The sequence below is a fragment of the Camelina sativa genome, chromosome 15, assembly GCF_030686135.1.
Source record: "Camelina sativa cultivar CO46 ecotype springtype chromosome 15, ASM3068613v1".
NCBI lineage: Eukaryota > Viridiplantae > Streptophyta > Magnoliopsida > Brassicales > Brassicaceae > Camelina > Camelina sativa.
Genome location: NC_141894.1, coordinates 31606912 through 31630004, shown reverse-complemented (window position 1 = coordinate 31630004; position 23093 = coordinate 31606912). Strand labels below are relative to the sequence as shown.

Below are 23093 nucleotides of genomic sequence, written 5' to 3'. Positions count from 1 at the left end.
GTTTTACATTATTCAACTCATTCATCTCCAAAATAATAGTTGAACAAGTTGAACAAATTTGCTGTAGGATTAGTTTGTTTTTTCAACTTTTTAAGTTGAATGGGTTGAATAGTTTTTTCTAACTTCTTCCATTCAAATGGTGAAACTTATATATCAATTAAGTGTTATTCAACACTATAGCACCAACACGAATAGAAGAAGCTTGCTTGACTTTCGTTATTTAACATAAAGACTTTACAAATGTCTAACGAATGTTGATTTCTGTCATCAAAAATACATAGCAATGTCAAGTATCAAAAACCCAGAAAGCAAACATGGTAAAACCCAGGAAGCAAACATGATTCATACAAAAAAGAACAAGACCAACACCAAGCAAATCAATTGAACTGAGGGATTAGAGAGAGACCTCTGAATCTATTGACGGTGGAGAAAAAGGGTTGTGACGGTGGAGCCTCCGAGTCGGATGTGGTGGCGAAAGGTTGTGATGGTGGAGCCTCCGAGTCGGATTAGAGAGCAAAAGAAGAAGATCAGCTTCGCGACATTATCCCTAAGGTTTGACTAAACACTGTCGTTTACATCAAGAATTCAAAAGAAAAATAGTTATCGGGCTGCCCATCTAAAATTAAATAAGACCCGTTAATAAAAGGTCTTAAACGGGTGCACCCAATTAAAATTATTGGTTTTCTAAACGGATTCAGGTATAAAATCAGTGTACAGAGCCCGTTAAGACCTGCGGGCTTAAGACCAGTTTTAACATCACTAGTTCTTACCTTCATTATCGGAGAGTAATTGTTGACTCTTTCATTTTTTTAGCATTGAATCATAGAATGCTCATTTATTTCTTGCTTCGTATGATCATTTGTCCCTGCTTCAAGTTCTAAAGAAGATTTTATAAAGTTTTTGTTTGAATTTGTGATTTGTAAAGTTTTTGTTTAGGCACTCAACAAATTTTACTTTGCCCAAATCAAGTCAATATTATTTATGTTCAAAAATAATAACTGATACAATGCTAATACAAACCACTAGATTACAAACTCATGTAGCTAATAATCGGTCTATAATAACATGTTATCTTAATATCTATAGATACTCACGTTATATATTTACACCGTATATCAAGAAAATATAGACTCTCAGAAACTGTAAATGTCACCTGACGTGAGTAATGTTCTGCATCACTCTTCATGGCTGCCATTTCAACTCTCAACTTTTGCATTTCAGCCTATAAGACAAGAGCAGATCATGTGTAAATAATAATGCTAGCATAGCACAAACAACAAATACTTCATGTCATCAAGGATTCCAATGTTAGTAACATACCTCCATTGAAGAAAGGTTCTCCTCAGCATCTCTTTGACCTTGCCGAGCACGGTCCACTTTGTCCTGCCATGCTTGAATCCGCATATTTAAAAGTTACTTCTCTGCAGTAGCTAAAATCAGAACTTTGAAAAGCTGTCAAAGTTGTTTTTCAATGTTTCAAATATTTCTCACATCTCTTTTGGAATTTGATTTTGATAACACCTGGTGCTTTATTATGTGAAACGACCCATAAAAATACAATAGAAAATTTAAACTCAAGCTACATGAGTTATCAAAGTTACCAAGGGATCATAAATACTTTGTGCATATATGTTATATAGTTTCTACTTCTAACAGAAAATTTCAAAGTGTGCTACTAACTCATAAGTAAACTTCCACAATGTCGAGCATGATGACCTAATATAACATACCTGGATCACTTGGTTTGCTTCATCTGGGGCCTTCTTTTGTCCTCTGCGAGCACGAACTTCCATATCTTGCTGCTCTTGATTTAGAGATGTACATTTAGCCTGAGTATTATTTGCCAATTATTTGCATTAAATTCAAATATATGTAGATGCAGGAACAAATCCCATTGACGATATGTTCATCTACCTCAAGTAATGCCACCTTCTATTCCAGATCTGCCACTTTTGCTGTCCTTTCATCAGCAAAATTCTCTAAAATACCAGCCAATTGAAAACTCGAATCAAAGTAGTTTTTGAGAAATAAAAGTTCCACACAAAATCTTTATATTATTTGTGAATCTATATATACATTTTTTGAGACATTTATAAAATAAATCCTCAAGTTGACATTTATTTACAGATATGCCATTGACATTAAATAATTAATTTAATAAACAAATTAACTCTATACTTATATTCGATTTTTTTTTTATAGAAACTAACTGTTTTAAAAGGCAACAAACATAATTGTAAATTTATACAGATTTTATAAGGAAGTGAGTGAAAAGATATTGTTCTTTAAAATTTTGAAAAACTGATTTGATAAAAAGTGACTTTTAGCATTACATACTATATTTTACTTTCACGAGTTTTGTATGATGAGTTTTTGCAGATTAAAAATCTTTGAACATGTTGCGTGATCTGCCTAGCATGACGGGTTTGGACTATAGAACCAACACTCAAACTATTAGTTTGTTTCATATACTATAGATTTATAGTCATAGTTTGGAAAATTAACTTATAAATTATTTAGTATATGAACTACCAAATATTACACATACTACAACATATTCTTAATATTCCAAAAAAAGAAGATTGTATACACATAAAAATATACACTAACATACCATATAGGCATATACCTCTGTTTAATTATAAAAAACAAAACTAAGTGTTTTAAGATTTTATATTCTATCTAATAACAAATTTAATGTAATTAGGTTATAAATTGTATAAAACGTAAGAAGAAGAAAAAATATTCTAAACAAAATTATAAATTGATTAGATAAAAGTTAATTAATTGGGAATTTGAAAACTAAATAAATTAAAATGATTATTTAAAATTTATTAATTTATAATTTAGTCTCGCGGTGTACAACGGATGAAAACCTAATATGTAGTATATGAAAATACAAAGGTTTTCTAACTTTCCTTGTTAAAAAAAGACAAAACACAATTTAAAAAAAGAGAAAGCCAACAGTCATAAACTAACAGCATACTAAGTTGGATGGCCTATTTAATGTAAACAACTAATAGTATCGCTCAATCCAAGACAGTAAGAATTTGAGCACATTAACTGTAGTAAAAAAATAGATTTTGTTTGAGTACATCATAGTTCACTAGTAAAGTCTATATTTGACAACTTACCACATAAGTTTTGTTTTAGGTGGGCACTTAGCTTTTCAGGTTTGCACTTGTAATATCTTGATATTTGCTTCTCGAACAATTGCATCCGTTCTGATTTTGATAAGTTATGTTATGTGGCACCCAATAATCTCACTTAGCCTTATATTTTTCGAATTTCATAGAATACCAACCAAACATGCCACAAACGTAACGTCACTTCTTTTATTTTTCTGTTGAATGACAACGAACCGATAGTACAAAGGCCTATTTATCTCACTCAAAAGGTTGGGAAATTGAATTTCCCGAAGTGAAACGTGACGGCCATATATAGATAGTCTTTTTCAACTAGGCTAAAGGCGTCTCTCAACTCTCAAGTTAGCCGTCGCGTAAAAACTATATATGCATAATTGTGTTTCTTGAAAAGAAAAAAGCATTTCCCTTTTGGTACCTTTTAAAAGTCTTCACTCTAGTTCAATGGAGTTAGTTCTTAGAATAAGGAAGATGATAAGCCACTAAACCGACCCATTAGAAATTTCATTTCTTTATTGACTAGTTTTATCAAAAAAGAGTAATGTAAATCATTTTAGAAAATTAGAGAAGTATATGCCCACAGCCACAGGCTATATAAAAAGTTGTGTTATCTAGCCTATTATACATGTATATAGGATGCTTAGAATCTCATGGCCGCTTTAACCGCATCATAAAGCTCCCCAAGACAGAAATTTGCTGCATAATATCTGCTAGAATTGTGCGTACTTCTAATTTTAATACATCAAATAACGCAATATTAAAAAAAAAAAAAAAACTAACAACAAACCATCACATTCGTAAATGCTCCTAATCCTATTTACTGGAAGCACCATTTTTCTTGTCTTAGGTACTTTTTTCACAATTGATTTACTAGCTCTAGATACCAATGACTAAATACGAAGGAAAATAACTCCAAAGTTGATTTTTAAGAAAATAACCCCAAAATTGATTTTCAGGAAAATATTGGAAATCATCTATAAGAAAAAAAAGTTCGTACATTACCATATGAAAGTATATATGTAATAATTTATTTAACCGACTTTTCATAGTGTTGTTCTATCGCATTTTATTTTAAAAGATCTCACAACAAGAGCAATATATACAAATTATAGATTATCATTATTTATAATTGATCAGTAATTTAATATATTACTTTTGATCAAATCATATGTTACACCATATGAAGTCTTTTTGAATCATTCAAACCAACATAATCAATAGGGGCGCGTATTCGCATCACCCACTGGCATAGGATAATAGTCACATACAATATAAATTAACTCATTATCATGACACCTGAACGAGCCACAACCGATACTGAACGATTGATTGACCACCATCTGAGTGTAGTGTCCGCAATCACCTTTGCACTTGTTGGTGGCATAATCGTAGTTTGGCTTCTCCGTATACCAGTACTTTGCCGCGATTGGACCGCTCATTTGGTCCTCAGGTTGGACCCATCCCGCGGCTATATTCTCCCCGTAAGGTCCACCTGAATGTCTCATGGAGCTGTAATCGCAGACTCCAGCTTTGGCTTGTCTGTTTGCGAAGTTCTGTGCATAAGCCGCTACGGTTTTGTTCCACACCAATGGAGCCACCCCGACCTCGGCTCGGATCCTGTTGTGGATCCTTACCGTTTTTGTCGGTTGGACGTCATCGATTGGTCTTACCTTAGGTAAACCATAGGCTCGAGTTAAAAGAACAGAGAATAATGTCAGTACGACGAAGCTATAACGAATAGACAACATTTTGTTATGTTTAGTTGTATAATTTGTTTTTGGAACTGATGGTCTCTAGCTATTCTGATTGTTCTTACTTCGTCGTCCTTTTGTAGGCCTAAGAAAATAATTAAAAAGTCTCTGCAACTAAATAATTAGATCATAAAATTAAATAGTGTTAACAAAAAGTTGGTGTGGATACAAAGTTATATTTTTATTAAATCATTCATTAGTCAATCTCACACAAGTAAATTTCTAAATCCCTTTTAATAACATAAATGTAGATAAATCATAAATTCGTATATGAGATCTTAGATTTCAGAATTAAGAAAAGAAAATTTGATAGCAAAAAATATACATCAGAATTGAATGCATTTTATGCTTGGGAATTCATTTTAACCTCTTTTTTTTGGCAAATTGGGAATTCATTTTAACATTTTCTTATACAAACCCAAGATTTTGTAGTTTATAGCGATTTATTAGTTTCTTTATCTTTCTTTAAAGGTTCATCACCAAAATTAAAAGAAAATAAAATCAAAGCTTTGCATGATGGGTAATATTTAGAACATGATTTAATAACATACGAGTTAGTTAATCTCTATATACTTATTTAAACAATGTTATTAAAGTTTAACCCTACAATCATGTGATATATTATAAAAAATACCATTACATTTTAATTAATTTAATAAACAAAATAAAAGTTCATATTAGTTTATAAAATAATAAAATAATGTTTACGAAATAATTTAATAAATTGATAAAATTATTTAACAAATTTTTTTATTGTTTCAGAAATATTAGAAAACAATAAAAAAACCCATTTAGTATAATCATAATACTTTATTTTATTTATAAAACTAAGATTAAATATTTTGCATTTATAAATTGTTTAATAATAACATATATTTTAAAACTAAGATACATCATTGCTTATATTTTAAAAATATAAAATATTATATTTAATTTATTAAATACTTTTTTGCAATGCACATCGGCGCAATGACAACTTATTAAAATCTAAGAAATCACAAATGCTATATTTTATTCAATAGTATATACAACTAAAAAATAAAAATTTAATCAAGATTTCTAAACAAGAGTGCTTCAATACAGGGTTTGTTATATTTTTTAGATTTTCCAAATTTATATAATTCACAAATTTGAACATTGTATCATTTACTAAAGATGGGTAGAGTATGAAAATAAGTAAATTTAAATGTAAAATATTATAAAATGTATAGAATAAATTAAATAATAAAATCTATACTATTATTTTATAACTAACAAATTATAGTAAAGTTTACGCAAATATTTTTCCTTGTTATTATCTAGTTATTAGTATTATTTTCTCAAGAACATCTAATATATCAAGAACATCTAATATATGAATTGAAATTTAGGTGTTAATATATTCACAATACCACAATACTAATTCAAACCACCAGATACATGTAATGGTCGTCAGTTAATTCAATTAGGTTGAGCCGTTGAGGGATATTAATCCGGTTGTGGGAAATTATAATCCTATAGATATGTATGAAAGAGTCCCAAAAACAACTTTATGGTAGAACATGTTTTGTACAAAAATATATGAAAACAATCATATGTTTTGCTGTAAATGCTTACTCGTAGATTCAGGTAATTAAACAAAAAAATGTCAGAATCAATTACGTAAAACACGACAGTTAATCCCTTCAAAAGTCGATCTTTGATTGGTCGTAAGAAATTAATTATAAGTTCTATGTATCAACAAGACTTGTAAGCAAAGTATAATCCAAATTAATCATAAGTGCTAATGAATACATTAGCACTTTGTCTTTGTCTCTTCTTCTTTGAGGAATCAGGAAGAGCAGAAACAGCCATAGGAAGAGAAAAAACAGTCACAAGAGGAAGCTTCATCGGTTCTGGAACCACAACCGGAGGAGTATCTAAAATATTCATTGGAATGATTTTAGTTTTTAGGATTTATGTAATAGAATTGGGAAATCTGGTTTGGTGACATGGTTTATCTAAACCACAAATAAACCAACTAATATAATTCACGTGTATTTTATTCAACACCCGTGAATAGTTCTTACCTTAATTATCGGAGAGTAATTGTTGACTCTTTCATTTTTTTTAGCATTGAATCATAGAATGCTCATTTATTTCTTGCTTCGTATGATCATGTGTCCCTGCTTCAAGTTCTGAAGAAGATTTTATAAAGTTTTTGTTTGAATTTGTGATTTGTAAAGTTTTTGTTTAGGCGCTCAACAAATTTTACTTTGCCCAAAAAAGTCAATATTATTTCTGTTCAAAAGAAATAACTCAAACATGCGTTTTCTTATGTTTGATAGTTGATACAATGCTAATACAAACCACTAGATTACAAACTCTGAAACTCATGTAGCTTATAATCGGTCTATAATAACATGTTATCTTAATATCTATAGATACTCTCGTTACACATTTACACCGTATATTAATTCTTTTTTATTAGTCCGGATGCAATATATATCAATAGGGACGAGTATTCGCATCACCCATTGGCCTAGGAGCATAGTTACATACGACCCAAACATACTCATTATTAAAACACCTGACCGTACCACAACCGAGTCGTGTCGATTGATTAGCGACAATCTGAGTGTAATGGCCACACACATCACTACATCTGTTGGTTGCATAATTGTAATAAGGCTTCTCCGTCAACCAAAACTTAGTCGCGATCGGACCGCTCATGGTGTCGACAGGTTGGACCCACCCGGCGGCTATATTCTCTCCGTAGGTTCCATCGGTGGAATGTTTCATGGCGCAGTCTCCGGATCGTTCGTTAGCGTAGCTTTGTGCATGGGCAGCAATTTTTGGATCCCACACCAAAGGAGCAACCCCGACCGCAGCTCGAATCTGATTGTGAATCCTTAGCGTTTCTTGCGGTTGGAGATCATCCATTCGGTTTATGTTTCTCAAACCATAGATTTGAGTTAAGACGATGGAGAATAATGCTAATACGACGAAGCTATAACTAGAAAACGACATTATTAATTCTCTCTTTCGTGAAGACTTATCAGATCCTTTTTTCTGATATTGTTTTTTTCCTCTCCTTTTGTAACCCTCAGAAAACAAGAGCTCCGTGACTATTTTTGGGATTCCAATATTCACCATCAAAACCATCTAAAGAAGACTAATTAAATTGTCTTTCTTTCTGTCAGTTATGAAAGTAAAACTATAGACTTTTAGAAATTACTTAAAATAACAAAGATATAGGATAATGATATTCTAATTTTACACATCAAGCACATTAACCAAATAAATTATCCTAAATTTTGAATAACAGATTTTTAGATATTTTCATATAGAATTATTTTGTTCTTGACCTATATATATTGATTCGTAGAAAGGACTTTGGTCAAGTTGAAAACTAATTTAAGAAACAAATGTTAGTTTTAATGCAAAACACATCAAATATAACATGTATATATCATATATATGTTTTCAAAAGAAAAATAAAGAAAGAGATCGATGATACTTATTAATATAAGATGCTAAAAAAATGAAGGCAATCATACGATTTATTTGTTGTTAGTGTTTTACAATGGCCTGTTCGTTTGCCTGTCGCCAGCGATAGAAACGAGCGACAGCGACAGAAAGTTGTTCGTTTACCTGTCGCTAGTTTAGCGACCAGTCGCAGCGACTGTCGCCAGCGATCAGCGACCGTAATTTTCAGTCGCTAAAATTTTCAGCGACTGTCGCCAACGATCAGGGATCAGTCGCTGAAACTAGTCGCTGGATCCAGCGACAAGCAAACGAACAATATATAGCGACCAAGAAAAAAAAAATTGATAAATTAAAATTTATCAAAATTAAAATTAATTAAATAAAAATATAACTACGTATAGTTATTAAAATTAAACTAAATCTAAGTAAATAAAATAAAAAATTAATTTGAATATATTTAAATAAAATTCTAAGAAAACTCAGTTATAAACAAATTAAATTTAACAATATTAAAATGAATAAATTAAAAATAAAATTCAAATTAATATATTTAAAAATATGTAAATATGTTTTTAATTTATTTTCATGGTTACATGTAATTTTTAAAAAAAATAAAAATAGAAATTATCAAAAATTAAGTTTTATTAATTTTTTTAAAAAATATATGGTATTTAGTCGCAGCGACAGGCAAACGAACAATTTAGCGACAATCGCTACAGTCGCTAGCGACAGATAAACGAACAATATATGCTGTCGCTGAAATCTGTCGCTGGTCGATGATCGCTGTCGCTGGATCCAGCGACAAGAAAACGAACAGGACAAATGTTTCCTTCCAAATCCTTTAATTGAACTCTGGTAATTGTTCGAAACGTACGTTAACCCTTTAACAAAAGCGAAAAACGTACGTTCGCTAATCCTACCAACAATGGTCGTCGTCGAGTTAGTTACACGTCTAATCTCTCTAAACTGTAATCCACGTACACGTGATGTAATAACTCTCGTGAGTTTTATCCAACACCCGTGACTTATTCTACGTAAACCATTTCTTTAGATTGTGAGATATAATATTTTGTCATTCAACACCGGTGTTGCACTAAAGTTTTATATAGATAATGCCAATTTTAACGTATATGCTGTCACGTTAATTATTATCATTATTTTTGTTGCTTAGTTACGTCTAATACTCAAATGTTCTAGTAATTGATTAGATCTGATTGGGTCTTTGACATGAACGTTAATATATCAAACAAATAAAATATTTGAGGAAATGATATAAATTAAAAGAAACAATTTGTAATCACGTAACTGATAACTAATTTGTATCGTTCTCTTGCTTGGAGTTGGAGATAAATCAAGAAAAACATAAGAACGACAAAAATAAAATAAAGTATATAACACCGCGTGTTTATTTATCGATTTGATAATTCTCTTACGTTACAAGCTTTAATTTCAATCTCTCTAGTTTAATTAACACACCCGTGAAGAGGACAACCGATCGAAATTTATATGACAACTATATATTTTTTTAATAAAAATAACAGAAATTGATAACGACCCGTAACAAATCTGGTTTTGATCGATTTAATTTAACCAACTGATTAGTAAAGAGAGACATATATATGTCTCACGTGAACAATAGGTTGTTTCATAAGTAGGAACTCAACGTCGGTCATGAGACTGAGTGTTAATGGCTGAGATAAATGTAGAGAGTATACAATTTCGAGGATAACTTGTACTACGAATTGACAAAGGTGATATAAGTGGTTGCATTTCCTACATTAATAAGTATCAATTTAGAATCCAAATCCGTTTTTTTTTTTGGTAAACTAAATGTTGTTAAGAAACGTCTTTAACACTATCAATTTTCCTTACAATCACATGCATGACCATAATATATTTTTAATTCGTTATAAAATCGAATCATTAATAGGGACGTTGGCCGATGTAGTTCCCCGGAGGATCATAGCTACAAATCACCCAAATGTACTCATCATTCTTACATCTCACCGATCCACAACCTAGTCGAACCGAGTCACGCCACACGATCTGAGTGTAATGTCCACACACTCCATCACCACCACACGTGTTGCTGTCATAATCGTAGTTTTCCTTCTCCGTCATCCAATACTCAGTAGCGACCGGACCGCTCATTGTTTCCCAACCCGCAGCAAGATTCTCGCCGAATGGTCCCGAGGAATGCTTCATGGCACAGTCTCTGGCCCGTTCATCTGCGTAGCTCTGTGCATAGATCGCAAGAGTTTCGTTCCACACCATTGGTCCGACTCCAACCATGGCTCGGGCATTGTTGTGAACGACGAGCGTTTCTTGCGGTTTGACATCACCGTTTTCGCTAGCTCTTGGCGGTTCAGCCGGAGTGTGACGATAGGCTTGGGTTAAATCGGAGAATAGTGCGAGTACGATGAAAATATAACCAAAAAACGACATTTTATTCATTTTGGTCTTGTGTGGGTAATGTTTGGGCATTTATTGTGTTGTGGAAGAATATATTATCTTGGCTAATGTATATATAGAAGTTGCGTTGGTGGGTTAAGCCTGATTTCTCTGTCGAATAATAAATTTGCATAGATATATATTTTTTTCTTAAATTAACTTTTGAATTGTTGATTTGTTTTTAACATAATATATAATATTCTTAAATTAACCTTTGAATTGTTGATTTGTTTTTAACATAGTATATGAAAAGCATATTACAATATAATACCATCAACTTCTTTATCCCATGTTAGATTGACAAAAAGACACATTTCATTATATAAGTTATTTTAGATTGCAAAGTAAAATAAGATTTTAAATGCATTTCTATAATTTTATAGATTGCAAATATAAGCAATGGTTCAATTCAAATGCATTTCCAAAATTTTATGGTTTTTGACTTAATTTTGATATCTTATACAAAAGTCAAGTGTTTTATTTAAAGATATCTTTCTAAAGAGAAAGTCATTTAACTATATCTATTTCTTTTTTATTAACACTTTAGAGTTGTGAATTAGATTTCTCATTAACCGTAAAGTTTAGTCTTACAGGAGTATTTAAACAAGTATAGTAGTACTAAGTAAAAGGAAGCTTAGTACCCCGAATACATGTTATTTTATACTATACATTATATATGTTAATATACCCCCCTCAAGCCAAATCTTTTTGTGGAAGAAAGAGGCTTGAAACTGAAAGACGGTTGAGGATAGAGTAGAATGGAGCTGGCTGCAGCGGTTTGGTGAGAATGTCAGCCAGCTGGTTTTCTGTAGAAACATATAAAACCTTCAGAAAACCACTCTTAACCCTATCACGAGTAATGTGACAGTCAATCTCAAAATGTTTGGTGCGCTCGTGGAAAACTGGGTTATTAGCGATATGCATTGCAGACTTGTTATTGCAAAACAACTTTGCAGGACAATCAACCTTGATGTGCAAGTCCTTCAACATCTGATGTAGCTAGAGAAGCTCTTTCGTGGTTACCGCCATACTCCTATACTCTGCTTCAGTACTGCTACCACTAACGACATCCTGTTTCTTAGACTTCCAAGAGATAAGAGAAGTACCAAGAAACACACACATACCAGTGATAGAACGCCTACTCTCCAAGCATGTTCCCCAATCAGCATCAGAGAAACCATTAAGGCATATATCCGTATGAGCAGAGAAGAACAAACCTTGACCAGGATTATTCTTGAGATACTTCAGGATACGCAGAGCAGCCTTGTAGTGTTCATCAGTCGGACAAGACAAATACTGACTCAATCGATTCACAGCATATGTGATGTCAGGTCTGGTGATGCACAAATACAGTAGGCGACCAATGATTTCCCGGTAAGGCTTCGCATCCGGAAGAAGTAAACCTGTATCTTTAGTCAAAGGCTTCTTATAGTCTATAGGAGTAGACTTCGGTTTGCAACCAAGAAGACCTGTATCAGCAAGTAAGTCAAGACAATACTTCCTTTGACAAACAGATATACCATCCGCATTGCGTGCAATCTCCAAGCCTAAGAAGAAACGAGCCGGGCCAAGATCCTTCGTCTTAAACTTCCGGGCAAGAGCATCCTTAATAGCATGAACAGCTTCATCACTATTACTGGCGATCAAAATATCATCAACATAAACCAATATGGCAGTATAAGAGACATCAGTTTCTTTGACAAACAAGGTGTTATCTGCAGGAGATTGTTCATAACCCTCATCAAGAAGAGCCTGAGAAAGACACTTATACCATTGCCTTGACGCTTGCTTAAGTCCATAAAGCGACTTATGAAGCTTACAGACCGGATTTGGCGGCAAGACACCAGAAGCAGGCGTGTATCCTTGGGGCAAACTCATGTATATCTCCTCTTCCAAGTCACTATGCAAGAAAGCATTAGTGACATCCATTTGAGTCAGGCTCCACCCTTTCTTAGCAGCCAAACCAAGTACAAGCTTTCCACTAGCAAGCTTTGCAACAGGTGAGAAAGTATCAATATAATCAACACCCTCTTGCTGTGTATAACCCTTCGCAACTAGGCGTGCTTTGTACCTTTCAATTGAACCATCAGAGTGATACTTGATGGTATAAACCCATTTGCAACCCACAACATTCTTACCCGGTGGCAAAGAGACAACTGAAAAAGTCTTGTTAAGCTCCATTGCCTCCATTTCCACATCCATAGCTTTAGTCCATTTCAGTGATATTATGGCTTGTTGAAAGGTTTTGGGTTCGGTCTCAATAGTAATAGAAAGAACATATGACTGATAGGACGGGTTGATAAAGGAATAAGAAAGAACAGAACAGATTGGATAAGGTGTAGTGTGTGGTTTGAAAGGAGAAGGAGATATGGAAGGGGTGGAGATAGAAGAAGTAGAAATTTGGTGAAGAGAGTGATGATAGTCAGATAAGTAACCTGGAGCCTTAGTAGTTCGTCGTGGCCTGCCACTTGGTAGTGAAACAACAGTCGTTCCTAAGGGCACAGTCGGTCGAGCCATAGGAACAGTGCTAGAGTGGCATGCTCAGTGGCACCAGGTGTCGTATGAGATGATGATGCATGAGAAGATGCAGGTAAAGGAACAATAGATGTATCAAGAGAAATTGGAACTGATAAAGGTAAGATACCATCGCCAAACAAATCAATATCATGAGTAACACAAGGATTCGTTTTAAAAGGAAACAATGTTTCATGAAAAATAACATTCCTAGAAACAGAGACGACATTAGTATCTAAATGCAAAACTTTGTAACCTTTATAGCCAAAAGAATAACCAAGAAACACGCATTCAGTAGCTCTAGGACTAACTTTATGCCTATCTTTTTGTAAAGTAGACACAAAACAGAGACAACCAAAAGATTTTAGAAAAGTGTAATTCGGTTTCTTTTTGGTCAATAGTTCATAAGGAGTAAGATTGTTTAAAACAGTTGAAGGAGTGCGACTGATCAGGAAAACAGCAGTCAACAAGCAATCAGTCCAATAGATCAGCGGGACATTAGATTGAAACAACAAAGACCTAGCAACATTAAGTAAATGCTGATGCTTTCGTTCTACAATCGAGTTTTGTTGTGGAGTATAAGCACAAGAATACTGATGAATGATACCACACTTATTAACTAAATCAGTAAAAGCAAGTTCTGGAGCATTATCAGTTCGTATCTTTTTAACTTTGGTATGATATTGTGTTTCAACAAGCTTAAGAAAGAGAGGAAATTTAACAGAAACTTCACTTTTATTATGTAGTAGATAAACCCAGGTTACACGACTGTAATCATCAACTATAGTGAGAAAATACTTATAACCCTCAACAGACTCGATAGCAAACGGACCCCAAATATCTAAGTGAACAAGATCAAAAGGTGTAGTAGACCTATGACCATTAGACTCAAACGAAAGACGCGTCTGCTTAGCCAAAGGACAAACAGAACAGGGAGACTCAGACAATAAGGAAGAAGACAAAGATGAGATACCAGGAATGTGCTTTAACTTGTCAGAAGATGGATGTCCTAGGCGTTGATGCCAGAGAAGTCTATCGACCTTCAAGGATCCAGTAAAATGCGACTGTGATGCAGAAAAAGGACGATCGTTGCTGTATATGTAAAGATTGTGCATTAGATTCCCTCTACCAATCATCAAGCCCTGAATAGACTCCTGAATGTAACAATAAAAAGGAAAGAAATGAGCAGAATATTGATCATGATTCAACAATGAACTAACAGAGATTAGATTAAATTTGAATGATGGAACATGTAAAACATTATGCAATGTCAAGGATGATGAGAGATGCACAGTGCCACAATGAGTAATATCCACTCTAGCATCGTTAGGCAAACTAACTGTGACACCAGAAACTGTCGTGGTTTCATTAAAAACTGCCAAGTCAGAACAAACATGACTGGTGGCTCCTGTATCAATTATCCAACTACCATGAGGTAAATTTGCAGAGAGAGAAGAAAGACATTGATGTTGGAAGGTAAGATGATTATTCTCAAAGCGAAGTGAAGTAGAAGGAAAGGATGTAGGAAAAGAAGTATTACCAGAGGATGATTATGGATCCATAATACCATGATCTGTGATGGACGAAAGTTGTGGGGAAGGAGCCGGAGGCTCTGAAGTGGTAACATGAGCTTGATACTGCTGAATCAGAGACTGGATTTGATCATTACTAAGGCGACTGAGATCCACACTAACAGCATTCGTCACAGGAGAACTCGTTGGCGGGAAAGAAGCAGAGGTTACTGCATTCGCATTGGAGGAACCTGTGAAGGCTGATATTGCTGTTGTGGAATAGCAGTATGAGTTGAAGGTCCTCGAGGTTGAGTAAACTGGTTGGAAGGTCTCTGAGATAAGTGAGAACCAGAAGCAAACGTTTTATAACCAGGAATATAACCAGGAGGATAACCGTGAAGCTTGAAACACTTCTGAACAACATGACCAAGCTGACCACAGTGAGTGCAAAGAGGACGATTAGATGGTTTAGGCCTGAAATAGTTTTGCATCGCCACAAAAGCTGCATGATCATAAGAGCCATCAAACGATGATGAAGGTTGATGGGAATTAACAGTAGACTGATTGTCTGATGTATGAAAGGCAACATTATCTGGCCTTGACGGAATAGACCTCTGCCTTTCATCCTGTGTGACCATGTTAAAGGCTTCCTCAATGTTAGGCACCGGTTTAAGCATCAGGATATGACGTCTGGTAGCCTCATAAGATGAATTGAGCCCCATAAGAAACTTCGTAACACGACTACGCTGCTGAAGTGTCTCCTATAGAGCCGCAGCATTACACTCACATCGTCCGCAAGTACAGAGAGGTAAATCCACATAATTCTTCAACTCCTCCCAAAGTGTAACCAAGGCAATGTAATAGGAACTAACATCCATAGAACCTTGCTGAATCAAACTCAATTGTTGCTCAATCTCATAAACCCTAGGTGCATTATCTTGTTTAAACCGAGACAAAATACTTTTCCAGATTCCTTCTGCAGTCGGGATAAACAATAGACTTGTTCCTATCTTGTTGTTAACAGAATTAATAAGCCAAGTTGTAACCATATCATTGCAACGAGACCAAGAACCATAATCCCGATGATTCTCAGGGGGTTTAGGAATCGTACCGTCAATGAACCCAAGCTTATTACGCACATTGAGACCCATGCGCACAGAACGACGCCATGTGTGAAAATCAGCTCCTGTATTCAATCGATCGGAGACAAGAGCCATTCCCGCATGATCAGAGTTATGCAAGAAATATGGATTGTTATACTGATCCGTTGAAGAATTAGAAGTGGAATCTTGATTCGGCGATGATGATGCCATGAATCAAAGATCCGATGAATCAGAAACCCAAAGATAAGAGCGAAAAGAGAAAAAGAAGAGATAGCGCGGAAGAACAGATCTGAAGATAGAGAACGAGAAGATTCGCGAAGAAAGCAAAAAGGATTTGATGATTCGAGGCACTCATCAAAGAATCCAAAGAGAAATACAAAGAAGATCGAAGAAAAAGAGAAGAAATCAACAAAGAAACGCCATTGATGAGGACGTTAGAGCTCGCGAAGCTTTGAGAATGAGAAAAAGTTTGTTATCGCTCTAATACCATATTTAAAAAATCTTTTAAAAAAAATCAAGTCCTCATATTTAGCATATGAGTTTATTACATATGTTTGATTCACAACAACTTTTAAAAACAACCACATAAATTATATTTTATATAAAAATTATAATATAAAGAATTTCAATATGTGGTCGGGTCCTAATCTAGTACTAGATAAGCTTATAGTTTATATCGTAACCTATATATAGATCATATATAAACATGAGTTAGAGGGTACTTTCGTATCTTAACATATAGATCATATATAAACATGAGTTAGAGACTACAGCTATCTTACAAAATGAACTCTTGATCAATCCTAAGAAATTCGATAAGTTATATATAATAATATGAGTATGATAACATGATAAGCAGTTATAGACATATCAGTATGAAAGAGTCCAGACTTTTTTTTTTTTTTTTTTTTTTTTTTTAAAAAAAAAAAAGAAGATTCGTTACTTAAGACTCTCTTATTCTAAAAGAGTATTCGTTTCTTATAGAATATAGAGATTGAGTGTGGAAAAACACTTTCCCTGTAGCCTTTACATCCTGATTATATCTCGTGGGTACCCTAATTCTCAATTCCTTTTCTCAAACTTAGTGTTTTTCTACTGTTCTTCGTTGGTGAATAGTAGATCTGAGTTTGCTTGGTCGGTTTTGAGAGTTTTTCAACCGTGGTTCGTGATTTTCTATGGTGGTTTCGGTCTCCTTGTACTCTTCTTAGTAGTTCCTGAATTATAAGTGAAGTATGTCGGTGGCTATGGACAAAGCGTTGATGGCTATGTCGCTTGAAGAAGATGATACTCCGTTTTCTCTTCCGGATCTACCGGAATTCAGTTCGTGTGAAAGGAATGAGCTGAGCTTAGTTGGAAGAATCCTGAATCCTGATTGTCAGTCAGTGGCTGGAGCGATTCATGAATTGCCAAGGAAGTGGCAAAAATACGACAAGGTTAGAGGAATAGCTTTGTCGAGAGAGAAATTCCAGTTTATATTCTCTAGTGAACATGATCTAGAGGATGTCCTTCAGAAAGGTTTTCATACGCATAATGAATGGGGTATAGTCGTGGAACGATGGTCGCAGATCCCTCCTCCAAACTCTCTCCAATTTGTGAATTTATGGGTACAAATTCGCAACATCCCAATCAATCATTACACTGCGGTGGCGATTACTTCGATTGGAGAACTTCTTGGGCAAGTCCTGCAAGTGGCGTTTGATCCTGATATAACTCAAGCTAACCCGTATGTGCGAGTTCAAATCCGGTTTGATGTCTCTAAGCCTTTAAGAAAATCTAAGGTGATAGGTCTTCCTCATAACCAGTCAGCAGAACTCTTCTTCCACTATGAACGTGTTCAGAAGAGATGTTATAATTGTCAACGGCTGTCCCATGAAATGACAGTTTGTCCTCTGCTGTTGAAAAACAAAGAAGATATAGCTCTGGCTAGAAGGAAAGGGGAAACAATTCCAAAACAAAAGCCTAGTCTGGTTCTAAAAGAGAATGATCCCCTGTTTGGAGTCCTGGGAGAGCATCAAGTTGGGCCTAATCCGGTTACTGGGCGTCCTCGTATTGCTGTTGAAGTTTTGGAAGGTATGCGTCAGTATCTCCTCTCTGCAAATGGCGAAGAAAGGGTAGTTAAGGAAGCAAGAGTAAAGAAGTCAGTTGCGGAGGCTGAAAAGTCCCCCTTTACTCACAAATTGGCCCTTAGTTTGGAACCGGTTCCGCGGATCTCCTATAATGTAGATTTTGGGAAGGGTCGAGTGTTTGGGTATGATAATGATGGGGCAAACTCTTCCTCTAGCAAGGAGAGGCCAGTTGGACAGGTGACTTTGGCAGGTGGTCTCAATCCTTTTGCTGGTTATGACAGGGCAAGTGAAAGCTCCTTTGAAAGCACTTTTGTTGCTAATTCAGATTCCTCTTTGTACTCGGATCCTCTTAAGGCTAGCTCTTCAGTTTATAGGATAGGCTTCTCTGAAGCTAGTCCTTCCGGTACTAGTCTTAAAAAGAAAAATCCTAGGAAAAGACAACAAAAGAAAGCTAGAATGCTGAAAGGAAAAAATGGGAAGCTCAAAGAGACTGATGTGATAAAAAGTCCAGGCCTTATCAAAGGATCAGTGGAGAAAAGGAAGGCAGGTAATGAACTGGATGGTGCATCCAATGCTGTAAAAGCAAAAGTACCATTGATAGTCCCAAAGGAGGGACTGTCCAACATCTGATGAGCATTCTGAGCTGGAATTGCCAGGGATTGGGGCGGCCTCATGATCTGACAATTCCTCGTCTCATGGAATTGCGAAAAAAGCACTTTCCTGAAATTTTGTTCTTAATGGAAACAATGAATTGCAAGGATGTTGTTGTAGATATTCAAGTCTGGCTGGGTTATGAAAATGTTCATACAGTTGATCCAGTTGGCTCGTGTGGAGGTTTAGCGGTGTTTTGGAAGAACAGTGTAGATATGGAGTTTCTTTATGAAGATAAGAATGTGGTTGATATCTCTGTAAAGTTTGGTTTGCACAGCTTTTTCCTTTCGTGTATATATGGGAATCCGAATGTTCAATATAGGCAGGATGTTTGGGAAAGAATAACCAGAATAGGGATCACCAGAAAGGAGAATTGGTGTATGGTAGGGGACTTTAATGAGATCCTGAATAATGCTGAGAAGATTGGTGGTCCAAGACGTGCAGATTCGTCCTTCCTCCCTTTCTCTCTTATGTTGAACCAATGTGGTATGTCTGAATTACCAAGTTCTGGAAACGGATTTACTTGGGGTGGAAGAAGAGGTCCTCATTGGATTCAATGTAAGCTGGACAGAGGATTTGTCAACAAGGAGTGGCTGACAAATTTTCCTGCGGCAAATCAAGCATTCCTCCCTAAAAGAGGATCTGACCATCGACCTGTTCTGGTGAATCTGATCTCATCACAAGATTCTTACAAAGGCTCATTCAGATTTGATAAAAGAATGCTGCATAAGCCAATGGTGAAAGAAGCTATAGTTAAAGCATGGAATCAGTCTTCCTTTTGGCCTGAAGAATCTGTTTCCCTGAGAATCAGAAACTGCAGAAAAGCGCTTAGTAGATGGAAAAAGGACAATGAGCTCAATTCAAAGGAAAAGATCAATCGTCTTCAAGACGAATTGGAAGCTGTCCAGTCTTCTATCTTTCCTTCTTCAGTTCTAATGGCTTCTCTAAAGCGAAACCTTGTTAAGGCTTACAAAGAAGAAGAAAGTCATTGGCAACAGAAGAGTAGAGCCAAATGGATGGTGGGGGGGGGGGGGGGACAGAAACACAAAATTCTTCCATGCGTCGGTCAAGAATTCAAGAAATAAGAACGGGTTAGAAAAGTTGGTTGATATTAATGGGATAGTGCATAGAGCAGAGGCCTCAAAAGGTGAAATTGCGTCGTCCTATTTTAACAATCTTTTCTCTTCGTCAAGTCCTTCAAACTCACAAGGTATGCTTGATGGTATTCTGCCGAGAGTGACTGATGAAATGAATCAACAACTACTAGCAAAGGTGTCAAAAGAGGAAATCAAAAATGCAGTGTTCTCAATAAAACCATCAAGTTCACCAGGTGCAGATGGAATGACAGGGTTATTCTTCCAACAGTATTGGGAGGTAGTTGGAGATCAAGTTACAAAGGAAGTTAGTAGTTTCTTTGAAACTGGTGTCTTCCCTAGAGAATGGAACTTCACGCAGTTATGCCTAATTCCCAAAAAACTTAATTCTCCTCTTATGAGTGATCTTAGGCCAATCAGCTTGTGTTCTGTTCTCTATAAGGTGGTCGCAAAAATCCTGATGGCAAGGCTACAACCTCTGTTGCCTGAGATTATGTCTCCAAATCAATCAGCCTTCATTCCAGAGAGGTTAATCTCAGACAACATTCTCATTGCACATGAAGCAGTGCATGGTCTTCGCACTCATAAGGATATATCAAAAAGCTTCATGGCAGTCAAAACTGATATGTCAAAAGCTTATGACCGAATGGAGTGGAGCTACCTTCAAGGAATCTTGACTGCGCTTGGATTTCATAGCAAATGGGTGGACATGATTATGTTCTGTGTAACAACTGTCTCGTACACTGTGCTGATTAATGGTCAGCCTTTTGGCCTGATCAATCCTAAAAGGGGCCTAAGACAGGGTGACCCTCTCTCTCCTGCTTTATTTGTGCTCTGTGCTGAGGGTTTAACCCACCTGCTCAATAAAGCTGAACTAGATGGTCAACTTAATGGCTTCCAATTCTCCCCTCAAGGCCCTGCCATTCACCACCTTCTCTTTGCAGATGACAGTCTGTTCCTGATTAAAGCTTCTATAGATCAAGCTTCGACTCTGCAAGGGATTCTAGTTGCTTATGGGAATGTTACAGGTCAGCTTATAAATCTTGATAAATCTTCTATCACATTTGGGAATAAAGTGGAAGCGGATATGAGGATTCTTATTCAAGAAAAACTGCGTATTGTTAAAGAAGGAGGAGCAGGCTCTTACCTTGGGCTTCCAGAATGTTTCAGTGGATCCAAGGTGGAGTTGCTAGCATATATCCATGAGAAAATGAAAAGCAGAATGTCAGGCTGGTTTGCTCGGTCACTATCTCAGGGTGGGAAAGAAATCCTCCTTAAAGCTGTGGCAATGGCCATGCCAGTCTTTGCAATGACTTGTTTTAAACTACCCAAAAAGACTTGTGAGAAGTTAACATCGGCTATGTCAGCTTTTTGGTGGGATTCCACAGAAGACAAGAGGAAAATGCATTGGATTGGATGGGATAAATTATGTCTCCCTAAGCATCTGGGTGGACTTGGGTTTAAAGATATCCAAATCTTTAATCAAGCTCTCCTTGCTAAACAGGCCTGGAGGATCCTTCAGGATGAAAACAGTCTGTTTGCCAGATTTTTTAGAAGCAGATATTTTGAGGATGTTGAGTTTTTAAGTGCTGAACTTGGTGTCAGACCGTCGTATGCCTGGAGAAGTATCTTACATGGAAGGGAACTTCTAAAAAGAGGCTTGAGACAAATGATTGGTGATGGGGAATCAACTTTTGTATGGTCGTCTAGGTGGGTTCTCGATGGAGTTATGCGAGCCCCTCTAATGAAAAACATCATCTTTGATTTGGATTTAAAGGTAAATGAACTCATTGATGATGCCACTCTTTCTTGGGATTTGACAAAACTGAACTTTCATTTCTTCCCGAGAGACGTGGAGTTGATCTGCAAAGTTAAACCAGTTCCCTTCTCAAAAGATTTCTCCATATGGGAACACACAAAAAGTGGTGCCTACTCTGTAAAGTCTGGTTACTGGGCGGCCTACCAAAGGGATCACATCGATCTAGTAACAGAGGCTCTCATGCAACCCTCAATTCTGATTATAAAAGAGCAACTTTGGAATTGTGGTACAGTCCCAAAGATAAAGACCTTCATGTGGAAAGCTGTCTCGGGGGGTCTTCCAGTTGCAGACAAAATGATCGCTAGAGGTTTGAAAGCTGACTCGAGATGCCAGAATTGTGGGCTTGAAGGAGAATCTCCAAACCATATCCTCTTTTCTTGTTCTGTTGCTAGACAAATCTGGGCAATTTACAACTTTCCTTACCCAGAAAATGGGTTTGACCCTACATCCTTATTCCAGAATTTGTACTACTGCTTGTTAGTTAGTAAAAACATCAAAGTACAGCTGGAGATTAGGAAAGCCTTCCCTTGGATCCTTTGGCAGCTATGGAAAAACAGAAATCTGATTAGCATTGAAGGTAAAAGACTTAGCGTTCCTGAAACAATCATCAAGATCAGAGAAAGTGTTCAGGAGTGGATTGATGCTCAAGCTTTCAACGAGAAAGACGAAGAGACAGCTAGACTAAATCACCCCCAAAAGAAAAACTCGTGGTCTCCACCTCCTTCTGGTTGGGTCAAATGTAATATAGCTTCCTCATGGAACCAGGAACTGAATACTAGTGGAGCAGCGTGGGTAGTGAGAAACGAATGGGGAACTGCTTTACTCCACAGCAGAAAGTCTTTTGCATCGGTGGTTAGTAATATTGATGCCAAGTTTCATGGTTGGTTATGGTCTATTGAAAGCATGAAAAGTCACAATTTCAATAAGATCATCTTTGCGTCAGAGGATAAAGAGCTGATAGAAGGGGTTCTTAGGCCTCGAGCCTGGCCTTCTTTCAAGTTACAGTCCCTTTGGATTGGTGCAGGTTTGGAAAATTTTTTGGATTGGAAACTGTTTTTGGAGGACAGAAATTCGAATCTTGCGGCTCACCTTATAGCTAAGAGCGTAACAAGAGAGGATCGTCGCCAATCGTATGTAGCAACCGGTTACCCCTCTTGGTTACACTGTATTTTTGTGGAGGACATAGCTAGAATCTCTGTATGATTTAGCTTTGATTTGCTGGGTTGATTGCCTTCGATCCTTTTTGTAAGTTAAGGTCCAATATATCAATATCAATATAATATTTGAGTGAAAAAAAAAAAAAAAAAAAAAAAAAAGAGTCCAGACGCAACTTTTGGATTAAACATAATAATATAGAAGAAGAAAAAAAGTTATAAAAGTTGGAAGCATCATCAGTGATACGAAATGTTGTTTACTAGTCGTCGCCGTTACTTCCCAAATCCTTTAAATTAATGTAATTAACCACAAAAGTCAGAATAAATGACGACATTCGTTAATCTTAATCCCGCCGAAAGTGGAATTCGTTAATCATAATTATAGAATT

General features: G+C 35.9%; 2 protein-coding genes and 3 pseudogenes across 4 annotated transcripts; 2 read left to right on the top strand and 3 right to left on the bottom strand.

The window, feature by feature from the left end:
- Positions 1-4241: 4241 nt before the first annotated feature.
- On the bottom strand, positions 4242-5007 carry LOC104747943 (pathogenesis-related protein 1 pseudogene; annotated as a pseudogene).
- Positions 5008-7127: 2120 nt separating this feature from the next.
- On the bottom strand, positions 7128-7950 carry LOC104747942 (pathogenesis-related protein 1 pseudogene; annotated as a pseudogene). Its single transcript, XR_015581578.1, has one exon. The product of XR_015581578.1 is annotated as a pathogenesis-related protein 1 pseudogene (transcript).
- A 2224-nt stretch (positions 7951-10174) lies between these two features.
- Positions 10175-10924, bottom strand: LOC104747941 (pathogenesis-related protein 1 pseudogene; annotated as a pseudogene). Its single transcript, XR_015581778.1, has one exon. The product of XR_015581778.1 is annotated as a pathogenesis-related protein 1 pseudogene (transcript).
- A 6228-nt stretch (positions 10925-17152) lies between these two features.
- On the top strand, positions 17153-18616 carry LOC147927409 (uncharacterized). Its single transcript, XM_087487447.1, has one exon. The coding sequence runs from the start codon at positions 17153-17155 to the stop codon at positions 18614-18616; it is 1464 nt and encodes a 487-aa protein (XP_087343573.1).
- A 116-nt stretch (positions 18617-18732) lies between these two features.
- Positions 18733-22753, top strand: LOC147927408 (uncharacterized). Its single transcript, XM_087487446.1, has 2 exons — positions 18733-19639; positions 19773-22753. The coding sequence occupies exons 1-2, from the start codon at positions 18733-18735 to the stop codon at positions 22751-22753; spliced, it is 3888 nt and encodes a 1295-aa protein (XP_087343572.1).
- Positions 22754-23093: the final 340 nt, after the last annotated feature.

Excerpts from the sequence above, each read along its gene's own strand:
- LOC147927408 (XM_087487446.1), top strand. The coding sequence starts at position 18,733 with ATGAATTGCAAGGATGTTGTTGTAGATATTCAAGTCTGGCTGGGTTAT. Across the intron at positions 19,640-19,772 it reads AAGTCATTGGCAACAGAAGA|AGGCCTCAAAAGGTGAAATT; the intron begins GTAGAGCCAAAT and ends TGCATAGAGCAG.
- LOC147927409 (XM_087487447.1), top strand. The coding sequence starts at position 17,153 with ATGTCGGTGGCTATGGACAAAGCGTTGATGGCTATGTCGCTTGAAGAA.